Genomic DNA, 22,033 nt, shown 5'->3' on the forward strand with positions numbered 1-22,033 from the left:
TACTAATCATTGACTTGGAGAATGGTAGGTGTTTGTTTCCTAATAGAACTCTGATATGAATCTGTCATCTGGATTTCTGGATACACTAAAATTGTGTTCTAGCCAAATATGACAACTGAAAAATGAGAGCTCTAAAAATGCTAGAATTATTACTGATTAATCCCAATTAGATATATGGGCATACAGGCAAAACTTTAAATTCACAGATCCAGCATCCACAATTAGGTAAATGATACCCAACCTCATCATATGTGGGTGGACAAGGTTCACAAAGGGTCAATTTTGTATATACGTGGGTTTGGGGTGGCCAGAAACAACCTCCGAGATCATTTCCAGCCACCATTTTGAGGAAAGGAGCAATTTTGTGACCCACTGGTTTTAAAAAAACATGGTTTTCCGCTAAAAACCGCCGGTTTGGGGCATTGCTTGATAGCTAGAGATACATGGAGCACAGTAGGACAATTGTTTGTAGTTTTTTGGGCTATTCTTTGCCTTTTTGAGCCTCCAGGTACCTAATCCCCCCTGAATCCCATTGACTCTGTATCTGCAGTTCAGTCGTCCATGGCTGTAGCAGATAACGGAACCCCCGTGGATACTGGGGTTCACCTGTATTCATTCAAAGTGATTTGGGGCAACTAAGTGAGTTAAATCACAAAATGTTACTAAATGAAACTGTGGAAAAGTTGGAACAACATCAGTATACTTCCATGGCTGGGACGTAGAACTCTAATTAAGATGATTATTGATAGTAATAATTTTGGTGAAATCGCAAAATATTTTATTGAAGGAAAGTCCCCTAGAGCAGCCAAAGTGGAGTTGAGTAGACATAAATGGGATGGAGGGTTGGGCCTTCCAAATTTGGAATGCTGTGTTAAGGTTTCCAGCTAGCTGCAATATCCCAGTGGAACTTGCTGAATAAGCTAATTTTAGCAGGTGTAATTGAATTGTATCCTAATCTCAAAGAGCATTTTATAGTAGTTTTAATCCATTAAGCGGCTAACAGTATATGAAGTAATTTGTTTAAAAACAAAGATTCACATTTCCCTCCCCCATTGGCTGAGGCAATTTCTGATGAGTTATGTGGGAGTAATCACTGACAAGTTATGTGGACTTCTTCTGTACTGATTGCTGAAAATGACTAAAAAGGGATTTGTAAAAGGATTAAAGGTAAGGTGTGCCGTCAAGTTGATTTCGACTCCTGGCGCCCATAGAGCCCTGTGGTTTTCTTTGGTAGAATATAGGAGGGGTTTATCATTGCCTCCTCCCATGCAGTATGAGATGATGGCCTTTCAGCATCTTCCTATATCTCTTCTGCCTGATATAGTACTAGCAGGGATTCGAACCAGCAACCTTCTGCTTTTTAGTCAAGCATTTCCCCACTTCGCCACTTATGGTCTTAGACCAGAATAAACATAAGATATCAGTACAATCAATCATAGTAAGACATATACTAACAGTAGAATGCTAACACTAAAAACTATAAATGTATTTGTAAAAGACTTTCCAACACCAGTACAGTCAAGGAGGAGCTACAGGAAGACCTCAGTATTTGTGCGGGTTCTGTTCCACACTACAACCTTGGATATGGAAACTACAAATATTGAGGCATTAGGGCAGTGGGGAATTGGGGGATAGGTAGCCTGTTTGAGGAAACTCTTAAAAAACATCACATTTTCATGGGGGAGGTGTACAGGGGAAGCTGCTCTCCAAGTTGTGCTGTGCCCCCGAATGCCTCCAAATTAGCAAAAAATTGCAGGGTTTGGGGGGTTGTTTTTTTAAACCCACTGCCATTTGGAGGCTCTGAAACACAAAATAGTGGCTGGAAATAACCGCATACATGAGGTCTACGGGTCCCCGGTTTTCCCCGCATATGCCGAGGTCAGGTGTCTATTACCCAAGTGCGAATACACTGATATAGAGTCGCGGATATTGAGGTCTTACTGTACCAAGGGTCGTCGCTCTTGTGACTGGAAAGAAAGAATTTGGCTACTTGGTATGTAACGTTAAAATCTTTATCAAATAAGATATATAATAATTCATCCAAATAGCCTGGCAATTTTTTAGTAAGGGTAGATTAACCTAGTCCAAAGATCTAGGTAGACTACACATCATAAGAGAACATTGGCTTGTTTCCTCAGTACCACCAGAATCACATGATTATAACCATTGGGAGACTGGAATATTGTGGTATCTGCCCTCTAATAGTTTCAAAGGGAGGGCATTAAAGTGGGTTCTAGTAAATGCCCATCAGAAGTTGGCAACAGTAAATGTAGATAAGAAAGCTGCTGGAGAAGGTCTCATGGACTCTCTAAGAGGTCGGTATGTTCTTGAAGTTCAACTTAAGTCATTCTGTAGTTCTAGATCCCAAACCCATTGTTTGATTATATCCTTGGCCTTTTCAAGACCTAAGGATGATACAAATTACAGTGATAGGCCACACAAAAACAGTTTACTTTCAATACACTTCTACTGGTTAGAACAATAATTATTGATTTGTAATAAGGAAATCAAGCCAATTGGAATTAAATTTATCCTTAACCAAACCTTGGCTTCAGTTCTAATTAACCTGGCCTCTAATTGCAAGGCCACATATGGGACACATCTTGGGGTCAAAAAGAGGGTTCTTGTTAGTGGTCCTGTTTTCCTCCATACTATAAAAGGTTGTAGATATGACCCTTTTAGGGCTGTCAGAGCTTTTTGGCAGTAGCCCTGTCCCCTCTGGTGACATATTAGCCCTCTCAGATGTTACCTTCCTCAGTCTTCTCCCTACCAGCGTGATAGCAGCTTTGGGTGACCTTCTGCTGCAGTTTCTTCTATGAACTGAGCGGTTTAAAAACAAACAAACAAACCCTTATTTAGTTCAATTTCTGTTTATTCTTACTGCCTGGCTCCTTGTATCTACCATCCACTTTGTTTTTTATTTCTGCCAGTACCCGTCCCCCACCTCAACTTGCACACACACCATTTCTCTTTGGGAGCCGGGAGCAGCCTATAGCTGCATGGCCTCGATTTAAATTTTGTGTGATGTTCTCTGCAAAGCTTCCTTCATTAGACGGGCGCATCAACTGCCTCACTTGTCTCAGTGAAACTCACCAGACAGATCTGTGCCCTGTTTGTAAGAGCTTCATTAAACAGGCCAGACAGAATTGTACTTTCTGCCTGTGCACTTTACTGTGGGATATTCCCTTGCTTACAGAGGGAGGTTCAGCCCTCTGAACTTCAGTCATCCCAGCAGCGCTGTACAAGCTCTGGAATGCCGTGTTCTGAGGGGTTAGAACTCATGATGCAGGACATGTCACAGGGACCATCCGTACCGAAACAAGGGCTGGCACTCGTAGTGCCTAAGGAGCAGTTCTCTGTACCGAAGCCTTCAGCCTCCGCAATGAAGTACAACAAAAATTCCAAGCCCTCAGATGATACAGCTGCAAAGAAGCAGTGAAAAAAAGAAATAAGCTGCTTTACTCAAGATGGCCACAGTCTCTGATTACTTCTCCAATGCTGGTCAGTACTGGTGTGCATGGAACCAGCACCTGCTGGCTCGAAGGTGGAGGGGGGTCTGTTTAAGGATGGGGGAGGGTGCTCTTATTCCTCCTGCCGCATTTCGCCTGCAGGCGCTGCCTTTTAAAATAGTCCGGTGGGGTGGCAGCATACCTCATGTGTCTCCTCAGACTGGAAGTGACCAGAAGTTGCTGCTGCTGCGCGTGCACATGTCATGACGTGCACATGCAGTGGCAACTTCCAGTCCGAGGAGGCACCAGGGCGGCAAGGAGGCTGCTGCCTCACCAAACCATTTAAAAAGGCAGCGCCTGCAGGGGAAATGCAGCAGGAGGGGTAAGAGCACCCTCCCGCATTCTTAAACAGACCCCTCCTCTTGGAACCAGTTCTGTGCACATCCCTACTGGTCAGTGAAACAGATTCAGAGGAGGGGCTGTCCTGACGGCGTGCAAGGAAGGTAACCTGGACTGGGATCGTGCATCTGAGTACTCTCAGCTCTCTGATACCAAGCTTAATTATTATGGGGACTGAGACTGGGGAAGGCATTATAACAGGCACCCTATAGGACATAGAGGCAGAGTTGGACCTGATTATTCCCCTGAATGGAACTATAGTCAGTCCCCAGATTGCTCAGCTTATGAGGGCTATGGACTCACATGGAATACTTTTGGATTGAACCCTGGGCACCAATAACTCACCCTAGGTAACCCTACTGAGACCATAAGGGCAAGATAGGGTTCATAGCTATTCATATATGTCTGACTCAAGGTCATGTTAGCCCTCTACCAGCAGGCGGACCAAGTGACCCATTTCTGAAAAGAGGAAAAAAGGCCACAGCCGCTGTTACTAAAGGTGACTAGAGCCAACAGCCATCATGCCTCTGCAAGAGAGCAACATTGATGCCCCCACGGGCCCAATAGCACTGGGCTTTGACTCAGACCTGGACACTGTTTCCTTAGTACACAACAACTCGGATACGCCACCAGATTCTCCTGGTGCAGATGATCCTCTAGATGGAGATAAGGGATAGTCTACCTCAGAGGACAATAGTCCCTATTCTGAACAAGTGCAACGTATGGCTTCTTCATTTGGACGGGATACGCAACATTTGAAACATAAGACTGATGAATCTGTTTGGTTTAATTAAGTCAGTTTCTACTGCCTCAATCTCTACTACTTTTATCTATCTAATTATTATTTATTACATTTCTAGACCACCCCATCCAAAGGTTGTGGGTGGTGCACAACAAGTTTAAAAAACAAACACCATTTAAAACACACGACTTAAAACAATGTTAAAACAATTTTAAAACCTTGGAAGGCCAGGCCAAACAAGTTTGTTTTTGTTTTTGTTTTGTTTTTGCTCTCTTAAAGGCCAACCATGAGCCTAAATTACCGATATTTGCCGGGAGTGCATTCCATAGGCCAGGAGCAGCTACAGAGAAGGCCAGCTCCAAGTTGCCACCAGATGCACTGGTGGCAGCTGAAGAACAACCTCTTCAGAAGACCTCAACCATGCAATGGGGATCATGCAGAAGAAGGTGCTCTCTAAGGTAGCTTGGACCCAAGCCGTTCAGGGCTTTAAAGGTAATAACCAGCACTTCGTATTTTGCCCAGAAACATATTGTCACAGAGGTGGTGAAAGCAGTTTGGACCAAACCAGCATCCATTCAACCAACCTCTAAAACAATAGAGAACCTCTATAGTGTGCATCAGGATGACATTCCATACCTTTTCTTGCATCCCAAGCCTTTGTACATAATCCAGAAACTGCAGCTGGTCCAGAATGTGGCGGCCAGGTTGGTCTCTGGGTCATCTAGGAGAGACCATATTACTCCTGTGTTGAAAGAACCACACTGGATGCCAATACATTTCCAGGCAAAATACAAGGTGCTGGTTATTACCTATAACACCCTAAACATCTTAGGCCCTGGGTATTTAAGAGAACATCTACTTCACCATGAGCCCCACCACCTGTTAAGATCATCTGGAGAGGTTCGTCTGCGGTTGCTGCCAACTCGTTTGGCAGCTACTCATGGACAGGCCTTCTCCGTTGCTGCCCCTGGACTCTGGAATGCACTCCCTGTTGAAATAAGAGCCCTGCCATCTCTGGCAACTTTTTAAAAGGCATTGAGACACTTATTCACCCAGGCTTTTAATTAGATTTATGGATCTGGATAGTGATTCCATCGACACTCATAAAAATAGGTTCTGCGCCTGCGCAGACCTGCTTCGGGTAGCCATCGTTAGCTCCTCGCAATGTCTTTAACCGCCCCTGCGCGAGCCTGCAGTACCTCATATTGGTGGTTAGGGGTCCCTCTATTCAGTTTCTTTCTGACCACCTACGGGTTCAGATGCTTTGGAAAGCTATCAGCTCCTCAGCAAATGGATTGATTTAGTTGGATTTATTTGGACTGACTGACAACTCTTACGGATAACCCTTTAACAAAAGAATAAAACAGATCCTTTAAAAAAAAGTGAAAGATTGCTTTGTTAACAGACTACGGAATGGTAAACAACGATGGCTTGCTTGGTGTTTTTCCCCTTATCCTCTGAAAACCCCAACCCCATGAGAGCACAAACTGCTAATATTGCCTCTACAGTAAGAGGTGCAGGCTCCAAGGGTGGCACTCGTGAAAAAACCACTTTTAAGAGGTGCCAAAGCTGCCGTGGCAAGCTCCCATTGACTGATGACCATAATTTCTGTCTCCTTTGCCTGGGAGAGGGGCATACTGCCACATCCTGTGATATTTGCGTGGGTTTCTCAAAGCAGACCTTTAAGAATAGGCTGGCACGCCTTAAGGTTGCTCTGATGGGGGATGCCCTACACCCTACTGCTGCTACGAGCTCGACTGTGGCCCCAGGAACTGCCTCAATCGCGCAGTCTAAACTCCTGGGGAAGGGAAAGGCACCCTTGACGTCGAAGACAAGTGCTGCCTTTAAGCAGCAGTCAACTTCGGCATCGGCCAGCGAGCCACCAAAGAAAAAGAAAAAGTCACACCATGAGAAACCAAAGGAGACCACTCCGTCTCCATCTGGTTTACAGCAAACTCGCCTTTGACATTGGGTGGTTTCATTGTCTCCTGCCCCGACACCGCAACTGTCTCCTTCACTTTCCTCAGCTCATAGAATGCAAGACGTGAGGAGGGACTCTTCAGTATCGAGGGAGCGCACCCAGAAGAAACTTCCTTCTTCATCGAGGGAACATCTAAGAAGCAAACCTCAACATCGAAACACCCAGTGTTGGCATTGAAGATCCAGGCGTCGACATCGAAGGGCGTTGAATCAACGTTAACTGAGCATGCCTCTACTTCGAACAGGCTCTTGAGGTCGAGCTGGTTCCTTTAGACGTCAAACTACCTTCATTGGGCAAAGCTTTTGAGGCTGTGGAAACTCTCATTACCATTCCGGAAGACCATTCAATGGCACACCTTCTATGCTTAGAAGAGACTACTCCCTCCACCTCAGCATTCCAGGGGTTTCTGCACCCTGGATTAGATGTTGAAGAAGAGGATCCAATAGAGGTTGGCCAGTATCTACCAGTCATCCCCAAGACAACGGATACTTCGGGGTTACTACCCCGGGGTGGATGGGTGCCAACCACAACCAATGTTACGCTGTCACCAGAAGAATATTCTCTGTTCAAAAAATGGCAGTCACAGAGGCAAGAGCGCAGTGATACCGGGACCCAGGTCACACCAGTACGGGAACCTTTAATGCATACCCGCGACTCTCAGACACAACCCCAACAGGGAAAGACTGGCACTGCAGGCGGCCATGCATCTGGTAGCTAGAACAGTATCTGTACAAACATCCCTCCCCGTCCCACCCTGGGAAATGCAGGAACTCCTGCGGGGGGATCAGATACTCAAAGTAACTCCACCTTTGCCTCTCATCCACAAAAAAACCTACTCACCAGCTTCTGACTCCTCTGATGATGAAAGTTATGAGTCAGATTCCACTAGTGGGGACTCAGAACCCTTCTTACTAGACTCATCTTTACCAGATTTACTGCTGGAGGTCCCTCCGCCCCTATCGGTTTCACCAAATGAGCAATTAAAGACATAGCATCAACAAGTGGCTGAAATGTCAGAACTGCTAGGGCTAGAGCTGCGCCAAAAGACCACGGACTTGGACAACCCCGTCTATAACTTTATGAAGAAGACGCCAGGTCTAGAACTGTTTATCTTCCAATGCTGCCAGTCATTACGAATGCAGCACAGTCTGCATGGGACATTTTGCAAACCTACATCCAAAAAACTAGAAACTTTATATCAAATCTAGGAAGCCGACAATGTCTATTTACATAAACATCCAGCCCCAAACTCCTTAGTTATAGACTGCACATCCACTTATAAATCAGGGAGGCGCCATACCACTCCAGCAGACAAGGAAGGACAGAAGCTAGACGTCCTTGGAGGGCGCACATACTCTACTGCTTGCCTCTCAATTAAAATCACCAATTACGTGGCATGCTTGGCCAAATTCACACATTGCTTGTGGGAGAGGCTATATGACGAAAGAGCAAACCTCTCTCCAGAGGAATTTAGGCAGAAGTTTGAGGCCACCTTCCTACAAACTACAACGCGCCAGCAATTAGCCAATGCAAAACACTTGGCAGAGTCAGAATCAAGAACACTGACCTCAGCAATAATGCTGAGAAGTCATGCTTGGCTCCACTTGACGTCCCTACATGCGCAATCGAATTGAGTCACTAGCATTTGATGGAAAAGGCCTTTTCACAGAAGCCACGGATGAGACAATGGAACAGTGGAGGAAATAAAAAACAACTGTGAGAACCTTACAGTACAATTCAAATAGATTCCAGCCTTATCACAAACACTTATGATCCCAGCTGACACTTACAACTGTGGCTCCCTCAGGTAGCCTTCAGAATTCACAGACCCAGACATTGGTCGTTGCAGGGCCCAACATCGCCTTGCACACAGCCAGTACTACCATCCATCTGGCAAGTCATGCCGTTGCAGGGCCCAACATAACATCTGACCGATGGGTCTTGTGCATAGTCCATACAGGTTATGTTATTGAGTTCGTTACTCTGCCAGACTTCACGGGGATTAAATATACCCCAGAGACTGATCCTCTCAGAGAAAAGGTCAACTGCTTGTTGGAAAAGCAAGCAATTTCACCTGTGCCATGGTCAAAGTGCCACAGTGACTTTTACTCTAGATATTTCCAAATTCCCAAAAAGGATGTTGGCATACGCCCTATCATGGACCCCAGGGATTTGAACCAGTATGTCGATGTGAAGAAATTCCATATGATTACGTTGCAAGCAGTCCTCCCTCTACTTCAGAGAGAGGGCTGGATTTCAACGTTGGATTTAAAGGATGCCTACTTCCACATCGGCATACAAGCAAACCACAGGAGGTTTTTACGTTTTACACTGGGCTCACAGGTCTATGAATACAATGTGCTGCCTTTTGGGCTAGTGACTGCTCTTAGAGTATTTACTAAATGTATGGCGGTGGTTATTGCTTACCTCAGGATTCAAGGAATTTCTATTTTTCCCTATTTAGTTGACTGGCTTCTGACAACAAAGAGAAAGGAGGAACTACTGTCACATGTAACGGTGACGTCACTTCTAGAACAACTGGGAATATGCATCAACCTGAAAAAATCTCGCCTTACGCCAGCCAAGAGACTAACTTACATTGGCTCAATATTGGACATGACGATGCAGAGGGCATTTCTGCCAATGGACCGGTTCCAACGCAGCCACGATATATTTCATCAGTTCCATTTAACGCCGCTACAAAGGGCCAGATCCATCCAAGTACTGCTAGGCTTGATGGTTTTGTGCACTACAACGGTCCAGTATGTGAAGCTTCGCATGTGGAAACTACAGGCGTGGTTTCTGCAGGTGTTCAGCCCGAATTCAAACCCACAGAACAAGCGGTTACTGATCCCGCGAAAGGTGTTAGCATCTCTTCTGTGGTGGACAAAAACCACGAACCTGTTGGAAGGGAGGCCTTTCCGTACACCAGTTCCAACACTGGCACTAACTACGGATGCATCTCAACTCGGATGGGGTGCTCACTTGTGCGGACGGCGAATGTCAAGACACTGGAATCACTGAGAACGACCCCTTCATATAAACTTCCTAGAACTTCTGGCAGCATTCAAAGCGCTACAAGATTTCCAGGAAATGTTACACAGCAAGACAATTCTATTACAAATGGACAACACTACAGCGGTGGCATACGTGAACAACCAGGGTGGCACGGTGTCAATGCCACTTTGCCAGTTAAGCCTACAGATTTGGAATTGGTGCATTGCCAGAAGGATGCACCTTCAAGCCATCCAAGCCAAGACAACATTCTGGCAGATGCATTGAGCAGGGACAAGACGTTGTATCAGCACGAGTGGGAACTACACCCTCAACTAGTGGATGAGTTGTTCCGAGCGTGGACCACACCATCGGTGGATCTTTTTGCAACTGCCGACAATAAGAAATGTGTACAGTTCTGTTCAAGAATGGGTCTCAGAAAAGGCTCCAAGGGAGATGCGTTCCAGTACCAGTGGAGTCACTCTGTCTTCTATTTATACCCGCCATACCCACTCCTGAACAGTGTGGTGGCCAAATTACTCCAGGACAGGTCAAAAGCGATAGTCATTGCTCCTTGGTGGCCTTGACAGCCATGGTTCCCAAGGCTACGGAATATGTCAGGCCTCAATTACAGAAGACTCCCACAGAGGCTAGATCAGATAATTCAGGCCGGGGGGGGGGGACTCCATCACTCAAACATATCAACTCTCAAGCTGACTGTGTCCAGGGTAGGCATCTAAGACACATTCTTATTAACAACAGAAACGTGTCCACGCGAAAGAATTATGAGGCTAAGTGGAGGAGGTTTACTACCTACGCGAAGTCCAAAGACATTCAACCTAGAAATGCCACATTAAGGGAGGTTCTGCTGTACCTCACATCCCTGAAGTCACAGGGCTTGGCAAATGTTTTGATTAAGGTGCACATGGCGGCCCTTTCGTCCTGACACCAGGGTTGGGATGGGAAGACTGTATTTACGCATTCATGTTCAAAAGACTTCTTAAAAGGTATTAATAATTTGTATCCCTCTGTCAAATCTCCAGTTGAGAAGTGGAGCCTGTCGCTAGTACTTTCTGCAATGACACAAGATCCATTTCAACCAGTGGCGACAACTACCTTGAGACTTGTGACTTTGAAAACACTGTTTTTAGTGGCCATCACCTCAGCAAAACAAGTGAGTGAACTATGGGCTCTTCGTATAGATGAGCCTTATACGAGAATACATCCAGAAAAAGTGGTAATGTGCTTCAATCCGGAATTCCGCCCTAAGATTGTGTCTAACTTCCATGTCAACTGTGATATCGTCCTACCGACTTTCTTCAGGAATCCATCGACACCATTGGAAAGGTTGATGCATACCTTAGATATCAGAAGGACTCTTCTGTTCTACTTACGAAGGACGCAACCCTTCAGGAAAACTTGCCGCCTATTCATAACGATGAGCAACCTTTCCTCCAGAAGATGTCCGCCTGGCTGGTGGAAGCCATTCGGTGCGCATATGATTGCCAGGGGAAGACTGCCCTGGAGTCTATAAAGGCGCATTCGACAAGGGCCTATTCAACTTCGGCGGCTCATTTGGCAGGCCTTAGGATGTCAGACATCTGCTCGGCTACATCTTGGGTGACGGATCACACATTTGTGAAACATTATGCCTTGGACCTTAGGTCTGCAGCGGAGGCAAAGTTTGGCAGAGAGGTGTTGAAAAGGGTGTTACAGTAGCATGCAGTGCCCACCTCCAGGGTTGGCAGCTCGTTACTCACCCATTTTTATGAGTGTCGATGGAATCACTATCCAGATAAACAGGTTGCTTACCTGTAACAGATGATCTGGTCGTAATTCCACGACATTCATAAAACCCGCCCGTCCGGCCCCGCTGCAGTCTGCATACTACTGTTGGGCACTTTTAGGACACACTAGTGGACACTAGCCTTCGTCACTAGGCTTCGTCGGTCAGCCAGAAACTGAATAGAGGGATGCCCAACTGCCAATATGAGGTACTACAGGCTCACGCAGGGGCGGTTAAAGGCATCGTGAGGAGCTAATGATGGCTACCCGAAGCAGGTCTGCACAGGCGCAGAACCCATTTTTATGAATGTCATGGAATCACTACCAGATCATCTGTTACAGGTAAACAATCTGTTTTTTTAAATATTTTATGTTGGTTTTAAATTATTTTACTGTTAGATTTTAATTGTTTAATTGATTTAATGTTCTAAATGATTTTAATTGTAACTTGCCTAGAGATGCAAGTTTTGGGTGGTATAAAAATGTTAAATAAATAAATAAATAACTTGACAGTGTTAGAGTCCTCTCAGCAGGATGTAAAACAGAAACTATTGTCTGTCCCTTCTGACTGACCCTGATAGGAAGAAACTGGACTCCTTTAGGAAGCATATCTATGTTACTGCAAGTCTCCAAGTGTGTATATCAAACTATCAGGGATGCATGGCACGCTACACCCATTTTCTTTTTGGAAAGCTAGAACCATTTATTCAGCAGCTTCATCCAGATCAGAAGGATGCAGCCACCTTTCTTTCCAAAGGCCTGCAGACTACCAAACAGCCTCGCTCAGTGTGCAATGAGGCAGACTGTGGGCCTAGAACAGTGGCCACAGCTGTAACATGGGGAAGGCATTCATGGCTTAAATCTATCTCTCCTGCTCTTGAAGCTAAGCTGCGGATTGAGGACCTCCCGTTCGATAGGGATAATATTTTCGAGAAGGAAACAGAAGATATTTTGGAAGCATCCACAAGATGAAAACCACTGCAAGATATATGGGGGCCCATTCTTTCCAGCAGAAGCCCATTCAGCAATGCCCCTCGGCCCAACAGCCACAGAGGTCCTCGTACCAGATGTACTGCCACCAGGATACCAGCCATATAGTTACTTTTGCAAGTCATTCACTCCATCTCAGAAGGCTGCTCCCAAATCCAAACCAGCCTGCAGTAAAAGGGCTTGGCACACTTTCCAGCTCCAGACTCCTCCCTTATGCAAATGCATGGCAGGATATCAGTTTGGGCCAATGGGTGCTGACCATTGGGATACACAGTAGAGTATCCCATTGGGATACACAAGGGATACACAGTAGAGTTCCACATGCTGCCATCCTTTTTGGGAACCTGGTGTACACAATCTAACCAAACCCTTGGTCAAGAAGTACTATCACTTCTCCGGAAGGGTGCCATCCAAGCAGTACACACCAACACCGCCACAGGGTTTTATTCATGTTAACTTGCAATCCCAAAGAGAGGTGGAGATCTGAGGCCCATTATGGATCTTTGAGAGCTCAACAGTTCCATTCATTCCAAGCAGTTCCATATGACTACTCTGAACCACATCTTAGAATTCTTATTCCACAATGATTGGTTCATAGCGATAGACTTGAAAGACGCCTACTTTCATATCAGTCAGGCCATGCCACATAAAATACCTTCGTTTCTGCATTTGTAGGAAGGCTTACCAATACAATATTCTGCCCTTTGTTCTGTCCACAGCACCAAGAGTCTTTACCAAGTTCATGGGCATTGTTGTAGCACGTCTCTGACAACAGGCCATCCATCTATTTCCATAATTGGATGACTGGCTCTTGGTGGCACGATCCACAGAGAAGTTACATCAGCACATTCAAGCTACACTGACACTCCGGGACCATCTGGGTCCAAGTGTGAATTGGGGGAAGTTGGTTAATATCCACAAGAACTATAGAATTCTTGGGCAAAATTCTTGATTCTCAGGATATGCTGGCTTTGCTGCCATCATGAAGAGTCAGGGCCATGGCCCACAGGATCCTGGCTCGAACAGACATCCAGCAAAGTTCCTACAAAAGATGTTGGGTTTTATGGCATCCACTACCAGCAACCTGTGCCTGACATGTCTCTGTAGGTGTCCCTTGTAATAGTGGTTCCTGTCTGGTTTTCACCCACAGGAAGACCATCCATGCTCCAGACTCGTGCTACCAGACATGACTCACCAATCCGATTGGTGATCCAGATTCTCCAGTCTGCTGGAAGGTTGGCCATTTGTACAGCCACCATCCATAATGTCTATTGCAACAGATGCCTTCAACTATGGATGGGACACACACTGCACCAGTCACTGGAGCGACCAGGAGAGCAAGTTCCACATCAGCTGGCTAGAACATCTGGAAGGCTGTGAAGGCTTTCCGCCCACTGTGGAGGGGCACCTCCGTGTTGGTTATGATGGACAATGTGACCACTGTGTTTTACTTAAATCATAAAGGTGGAATTTACTCACCTACTTTGTGCCACTTAGCCATGGACATCTGGACCTGGTGCCTCAGTCATCACATCTGGTCCTCTGACATGCACATTGTCAGAAAGAGAATGTGTGGGTGGACTCTTGGAGCCATGCACGACACAGTCCCACAAGTGGACATTAGACCGGGCAACAACTCAATCTCTGTTCGAAGAGTGGGGATTCCCCTGCATAGACCTGTTTTCCTCAGAAGAGAACAGTGTGAATAGTTCTGCAGCAGGGTGTACCCAACCACTAGTCCCTAGAGATGTGTCTCTGCTCCTGTGGGACAGCGATCTGCCATGTATGTTTCTCCCACTGCCACTTATACCAGCAGTCCTATGGAAAATCAAGGAAGAATGTGTGGATTACATACTCCTCTTCTTCTGGTGTTCAACAAGCCTGGTTCTCCATGCTACTGGCTCTGTCTGATGGCCAGTACCTGCCCCTACTAGACCATCCAGACCTACTCACCATGGAGCAAGTGTTGGTCCTACATCCAGAAGTTTAGAGTCTTCACCTGATGGCATGGAGGATCTCCAGCCAGCAGTGTTCTCTCATTTTTTCCCTCTGTGTGCAGAATGAATTTTGTTCTGGGCGGCTGTATCAACTACATTGTGTGCGCACATGCATTCAAGTGGGGCATTTCTGATTCAACCTGAGTGGGATCTAAAATTAACTGAGCAGACATTTAAAAAAAAAACTTGTGAGCGTGCACACACCTTAGAGGGAACACTGTTGGCCGGTGATATGAGACCAAGCAGTCCTGGATGTCATCTCGGCTGCCAGGAAGCCTTCAGCACAACACTCATATAGAGCAAAATGGACACGTTTTACTACATTTGCAGCCTCCAAGGGGATCGATACCAAGGAGGCTTCATTGGACAATCTCTCTGTTCCTTTGTTAAAAGTTAATCTTGCTGCCATTGCAGCCTATACTTCGCATGTTCACATCTTTTCGGACTCTGTTAAAAGGTCATTTAAAGGTCTACTTTGTATCCCCGGCTCCACGATTGGCCCCTCCATGGGATCTATAATTGATGCAGTCTTTCCTCTTGTATAGGCCATTTAAACCTATAGCCACCTGCTCATTTAAATTCTTAACCATTAAAATGGCATTCCTATTGGCAATTACTTCAGCCCTGTGTGCTTCGGAGCAAGAGCACTATGGGCAGCCTCCCCTTCATCTCCTTCTAACAGGACAAAGTCCTCCTGAGACTGGACATTCAACACTAACCCAAAGTTGTGTCCCAGTCTCACATCTCAAGAAATCTGCCTTGCAGTATTCTTTCTTTTACCCCTTTCAGATGAACTATTGTGGCATACCTTGGATGTGAAATGAGCGCTGTCTCTTTACCTCCATCGCACTCAATATGCTAGACAGAACAAGGGGAAGCAAGTCTCCTGCCAGAGGTTGTCCACCTGGATTACATGAGTCATCAAACAGGCATACAGCCTTGCTCAGAAGCCTCTGCCATTTTCCATTAGAACTTATTCTACTTGGGCGATGGCTATTTCCACAGCCTACCTTCATGGTTTTCACAATAGAGGGAAGTAAGAAGTGGGGTCCCCCAGGGATCTGTACTGGGACCGGTGATTTTTAATTTTTTCATAAATGATCTAGAAGCAGGGGTAAGCAGTGAGGTGGCCAGATTTGCAGATGATACCAAACTCTTTTGGGTAGTGAAATCCAAAACAGATTGTGAGGAGCTCCAAAAGGATCTCTCCAAACTAGGTGTGAATGGGCAACAGAGTGGCAAATGAGGTTCAGAGTTGGCAAGTGTAAAATGCTGCACATTGGGACGAAAAACCCCAACTTCAGGCATACACTGATGGGATCTGAGCTGTCAGTGACTGACCAGGAGAGGGATCTTGGGATCACATCTAAAAAAGGACATTGTAGAACTGGAAAAGGTGCAGAAGAGGGCAACCAAGATGATCAGGGGCCTAGAGCAGGGATTCTCAACGTTGGGTCCCCAGATGTTATTGGACTTCAACTCCCACAATCCCTAGCCCCAGTGGCCATGGTAGGAGATTCTGGGAGTTGGAGTCCAGTAACATCTGCGGACCTAATGTTGAGAATCCCTGGCCTGGAGCACCTTTCTTATGAGGCAAGGCTACAACACCTGTGGATTTTTAGTTTAGAAAGAAGACTGCAGGGAGACATGATAGAGGTCTATAAAATCATACATGGTGTAGAGAAAGTGGATAGAGAGAAATTCTTCTCCCTCTCACATAACACTAGAACCAGGGGTCATCCCATGAAATTGATTGTCAGGAAATCTAGGACAAACAAACGGAGGTACTTTTTCACACAACGCATAATCAACTTGTAGAATTCTCTGCCACAAGATGTGGTGACAGCCCACAACCTGGATAGCTTTAAGAGAGATTTGGATAACTTCATGGAGGAGAGGTCTATCATCAGCTACTAGTTGGAGGGCTAAAAGTCATCTCCAGCCTCAAAGGCAGGATGCCTCTGAGCACCAGTTGCATGGGAGTAACAGCGGGAGAGAAGGCATGCCCTCAACTCCTGCCTGTGGCTTCCAGTGGCATTTGGTGGGCCACTGTGCGAAACAGGATGCTGGACTAGATGGGCCTTGGGCCTGATCCAGCAGGACCGTTCTTGGATACCAGATCAAAAATCCATTCACAGTTTGGTGCAGCAATTCTCAACCCAGTCCTTCTGTAGATGCCCACTTCTCCTGCCTTCCTGGTGTGTTGCTTGCTAATCTCCATGGTGTGGAGGACAATAGGACCACTAACAAAGTCAGTTCGCTTACTGTAACAGTAGTTCTTGTAGTGGTCCGTTGTCCTATACATTATCCTCTCTCCTCCCCACTGTAGCAATCACTTACCTGATTATGTTGACCATGGTGGTCATGGACTGAGGGAGGTGATGTCTGAGGGGCTAATATGTCACCAAAGGGTTTGGGGATACAACCAAAAAGCTCTGACAGCTCTAGAAGATTCCCAGGTCCTGTCTATGCAGGAGCAGATATCCACAGTGTGAAGGACAATAGACCACTACAAGAGCTACTGTTACAGGTAAGCAGGATGGAAAAGAACTCTTTTCTTTCCGGGAGAGTTTGTATAAATTACAGTTTAGATGGTACCCTTACTCTATCATGCCTTAAACATATTTATCATCTACTGGATGACAGTTGCTGGAGATGTGGAGCAATAGGGGCTGATGTGTTTCATATTTTTGGTCTTGTACAGCTATTGATACTTTTTGGAAAGAAATAATCTTAGAAATTAAAAATGTAGCGTGGTGTGAGTTGTCATATGATCCTAAAACAATTCTTTTTTTATGTGTATAGGAAGATGTATTATAGGATTATTTAGAACTTGTTTCTCACTTTATGGTGTAGCTAAGCTTTGCGTTGCACAAGCATGGGAAAAAATCACCTGTACCAATTAAAATGAGCTGGTTCTATCAGATTTTGAAATTTGTATTTTTGATTGTTACCTTATTAGAAAAATTCTAAAGATGATACAATAAATTTGTAAATAAGTGAGTTCTGTTTGTTAATTATTAGAATAATAATGTTAGAGATCAGATTCACCCTTACATGCTGTTTCCCATGATTTAAAGTATTTTTTTTTCACTTTTGTCTGAAGATGTATGAGATTGGTTTCCTTATTTTTTGATATAAAATGCTTTTTAAAAAAAAATAAAGGCAAAAGAGAGAGATTACTCATTGTTCCACTGTAAGCTTGATGTCACAGAATAAAAGGAAACAAACTAAAAGATTATCACTTCTCACAAACAAGGAGAGAGAAAGTAGAAATATTCCACCACTGATATTTTAAAATGTTGCGAAGGACACTTTAGACTCAAACTAGTTGTGATCAAGTTATTTCAAATATCAATGTATGAATGCCAAAATGTCCAAATTCTGAATCAAAGAACAAAATCCCACGCTCAGAATAATCTAATTTTATTGAATTCATTCATCTAGTCTTCATTGTGTATTTGGTACTACACTAAGCCTGAGTGCAGGGCAAAACTGAGTTCAAAAGAACATTAGACTTGACTTAGTTAAAAACATTTTGATACAATCTGGAGCAGTAAGGAGAAAGAAAAGGTGCTAAGCAAGAAAAAGGCAGTAGTATTTAAAGTACTCCTAAAGGTGGGGGAAGGAGGCACACTTCAAGATTTACGAGAAATAGTCCATTTTTAAACCTCACCACTTATCAATCCAAAGGTTTTAGAATTTATTTGAATGATGAACAAATATGTACCTGTTGAAACATTTATATTGGGAATGGGATAAATTCTGGTTCTCCAGAATATCCTACACTATACAATGGTCTCCTGCAATTAGCAGCAGCCCAGGGTATATAGCCTTCTGTGGGGAGATCTTGGAAACTGATAGAGTTGCTAGCACTGTAGAATATCATGTAACTTTAAGATGGTAGAATCAGATTGCATTGAAGCCTTTATTCATATAGATGACACACTCTTAAAAGTAGCTTCTACTTTCTTAGAGTGCTGTCCAACTATTAAAATAATTTCACCAAAAGACACTTTTCCATCACTGAATGAAAAGGCAACTGGGGGTCTAATGCAATATGAAATTTGGGATGTATGCATAGTACAAAAATAAATGCAAATTGTTGAACAGTGTCATAAATTGATAGTCAATTTCAGTGTGTGTAGAGCAGGGAGATCTCTGCTATTTATTGTATTTACATACTGTCTTCTGCAACACTTGATGTAGTGCACCTATTTTATTTTTTAAGTAAATAAATATCTGGTCCTTCATAAACATGTGCAAGATGTACCAGAAATAGAAAAACTTAAATTACAGATCTAAAAATCACATTAAAATTAAAGCATATCAGCAGCAGAAAAGAAGAGATGGGATACTAATAAAAAATAAAGACTAAAACAGCAGCAATAGCAATATGTGTTTACTAAATTTAAAGGCCTGGGTAAGGAAAAATATCTGGTATTGAAGGCATAAATGAAGGCACCAGGTATACAGAACTAGGGAACAATTGCACAAATAGGGTGCCGCTACAAAAAAGGTCAGTTCTCCTATTGGCTGGCTCTCTGTAAGTGGGAAGGGTCCAGAAAAAGTCTTGCAACAAGATTTAAAAAAGAATGTACAGGGTAGGTATATAGGGTTCCATAGCCAGATTTGCTTAGCTTCAGCAAGGTTGCTTCATGTGCCTTCAGATGAAGTATCCTACAGTAAACTTGGAATGCTAAAAATGTTCTCTACTTCCAGTCTTCTAACTATTTCTGGTCAAAATGTTCTTATAGTATAGAGTGTATAGTAAAATATTCAGATACTGAAAATCCTAATCCCTGCTAAAATCCTAAACCCTAATCTCTATTTAAAGCACATCTACTAATAGTGAACGTATTTGGAAAGAGTAAAAATGGCACAACAGAGTATTGGCCTAGTGAGGACAGCATTCCAACCACTTACTGACCTCAGATTTGGACACATAACAGTATTCAACTAGAAAATCTTGCCCAAATGGAATTAGGAACATACCTGAAACAGTAATTGATCTTATTTTGTTTTTGTTCCCCCAAAGGTAGTCTGGGAGGACTTGCAAGTCTGAGTAGCCTAGGTCTGAATACCTCAAACTTCTCAGAACTACAGAGTCAAATGCAGCGACAGCTCATGTCCAATCCAGAGATGATGGTCCAGATCATGGAGAATCCCTTTGTGCAAAGCATGCTTTCAAACCCAGACCTAATGAGACAGTTAATTATGGCTAATCCTCAAATGCAGCAGTTGATACAACGAAATCCAGAGATCAGTCACATGCTTAATAATCCAGATATAATGAGACAGGTATGTTAACAGCTTGGTCTGTAACTTGTGTATTAGCTACCTTGAGTACATTGAATGCCTGTATCTTAACGTAATTCATGAATGTTCACAAAAAGTGTTTCACTTGGTATGTAAAACAGAATTGGCAGTTATTTGTCTTGTTTGCTGCCTTTCTACCATGCACATTAATTTACTTATCTATTTGTACACTGTCCCAAGCTTCCATCTCAGGATGGTTTACAGCAACATAAAATAAATTAAAACAAAAATTAAGTTTTTAAAGCAATTTATAACCACAAGTCTGCTTTAAAATCTTGGGTGAATAAATGTGTCTTTAAAGACTTTTTAAAAGTTGTCAGAGATGGGGAGGCTCTTATTTCAGCAGCGAGCACATTCCAGAGTCTCGGGGTAGCAACAGAGAAGGCCCATCCCTGTGTAGCCATCAGATGAGCTAGTGGCAACTGCAGATGAATCGCTCCAGATAATCTCAAAGAGCGAAGCGTTTAAAATATCTACTAGGCCCTCTACAATAACCTCTTTGCCAGATTATATAAGCCATGTTACACAAGGGTTAAGAGAACGGGTAGGCTGCACACTCCAAGCAGCTTATCCACATTATCAGGAGTCACAAAAGTCACAAAATGAAACTGATCCAGCATAACCACATAAGAGAAGTTTCTTGACACCTCCGCATTAGACTCTGCAATAATTGTGGGGTCTGAATCTAAATTGGCCTGAATATGAGAGATTTTATTCACACACAAAAAGTCACGATGGTTTAATTGATGGTTTCAAATTCTGATTCAAGGGAGGAGGAGCATGAACTACCCTTCTCACAACCCTAAACATCTCCACTGGGCATGAGCTTGCGTATGCCATATGGACAGAAAAGAATCACTTTTTGCCACACATTGCCTGAGTATAGGTCTTCAAATGAGCTCTATGTTGTAATCTGTTGGATTTGAATAGAGTCTTTCTCCACTTGTCCAATCGTCTACCTTGCCACTTTTGCTCCCATATACCATGGGGCCAATTTTGAAGTGGGATGGAGAGGATGCATAAGAGCAATCATGTCTACTGCCCTGGTGAATTTGCTGTTCCAGTTCTCCACCAGGGTGTCAACGGAACCACTGGCAGTCTCAACACTTAAGTCTTTCCAAGGCTTCTTGGAATAAACTTCTTGGGCAGACCATCCCAACAAGCCCTTCATCCCTGCAGAGTTGGGGTGTGATTGTGAGTCCAACCTTAACCAGACAGTGTTCCATCCATGACAGTGTCACAGGAGTCTCCACCCATGGAACACCAGAGTAAAAGACCAGATCAAGGATGTGACCAGCAACATGTGTTGGTCCCGAGACTGCTTGGGATAGTTGTCATGGCCATTATGAACTCGTGAGCTGTCCCGGACAAACTGGTCTCAAAGTGAACATTGACGTCCCCCATGACCATAAGCCTGGGAGACTCCAGCGTCAAGCCCAAGACGGTCCTTCAGCTCAGTTAGGGACTCTGTTGGGCAGTAGGGTGATCAATATACCAAACAAGTCCCAGCCTGTCCCTGGTCCCTAAGTACACACAGGTCAGACACTTCAACAGGGTCCGGGTAAGGGAGATGTTGTTCTTATAGACCACAACCACTCCACCTCCCACTGATGTCCTCTCGCCTGCTTCTCAAAAGAGTACCCTGGAGGGAGACGCTGGGCCCAGACTGGGCCACCAGCCTCCCCCAACCAAGTCTCTGTGATACATACCAAGTTGGCCCCTTCAACCATAATCAGATTATGGATGGTTTCTGATTTATTCTGGACCAACCTGGCATTAAAAAGGAGCTAGGTGAGGCTCTGTGGGTAATTGGCACTGCTTCCAGATTTGCTGGCAGGGCAGCCGGAAGAGGAAACAGCTACTAAATTTCTGATTTCCCTCTCCCCGCAACAGCCTGCTGACCTGCCAATGTTGCTTCTTCTGTTCCTCAACCACCACCAAAGTAGCTGCCCCACAGTCAATGAACCCCGTCTCCCCATCTCCAGACAAGCCTATTTAAATTTAATTTAATTAATTAATTAAAACTTTTTTCCTGCCCTTTCAAAAGGCTCAGGGTGGTTTACATTAAAACACCATTAAAATCAATTAATAATTAAAACAAAAATTATAAAGCATAAAAAAATTAGCAATTAAAAACATTGTAAAACAACAATTAAATAATCAGAAGAATTTAAAAACAAGTTTTAAAAAGCTGAGCCTAGACACATGGTAGACTAACTATCATGTGTCTGATATATGAAATTGCTTATACTGTTATCAGACCATTGGTCCATCCAGCTCAGTATTGTCTGCGCTTACTAGTAACAGCTTTTCAAGATTTCAGCTAGGGTTCTTCTCCATTCCTACTGTTTGAGGTCCTTCAAATGGGGATCCCAGG

General features: G+C 44.2%; 1 protein-coding gene across 2 annotated transcripts in view; it reads left to right on the plus strand.

Moving 5' to 3' along the window:
* Positions 1 to 22,033, plus strand: part of UBQLN1 (ubiquilin 1) — a 53,141-nt gene that overhangs the window by 23,039 nt on the left and 8,069 nt on the right. For both annotated transcript variants that reach the window (XM_053295713.1, XM_053295714.1), the window contains exon 4: positions 19,376 to 19,638. In XM_053295713.1, the coding sequence (XP_053151688.1) occupies positions 19,376 to 19,638 (263 nt within the window). The remainder of the gene's footprint in view (positions 1 to 19,375; positions 19,639 to 22,033) is intronic.

The sequence above is a fragment of the Hemicordylus capensis genome, chromosome 2 (assembly GCF_027244095.1).
Source record: "Hemicordylus capensis ecotype Gifberg chromosome 2, rHemCap1.1.pri, whole genome shotgun sequence".
NCBI classification, from domain to species: Eukaryota; Metazoa; Chordata; class Lepidosauria; order Squamata; family Cordylidae; genus Hemicordylus; species Hemicordylus capensis.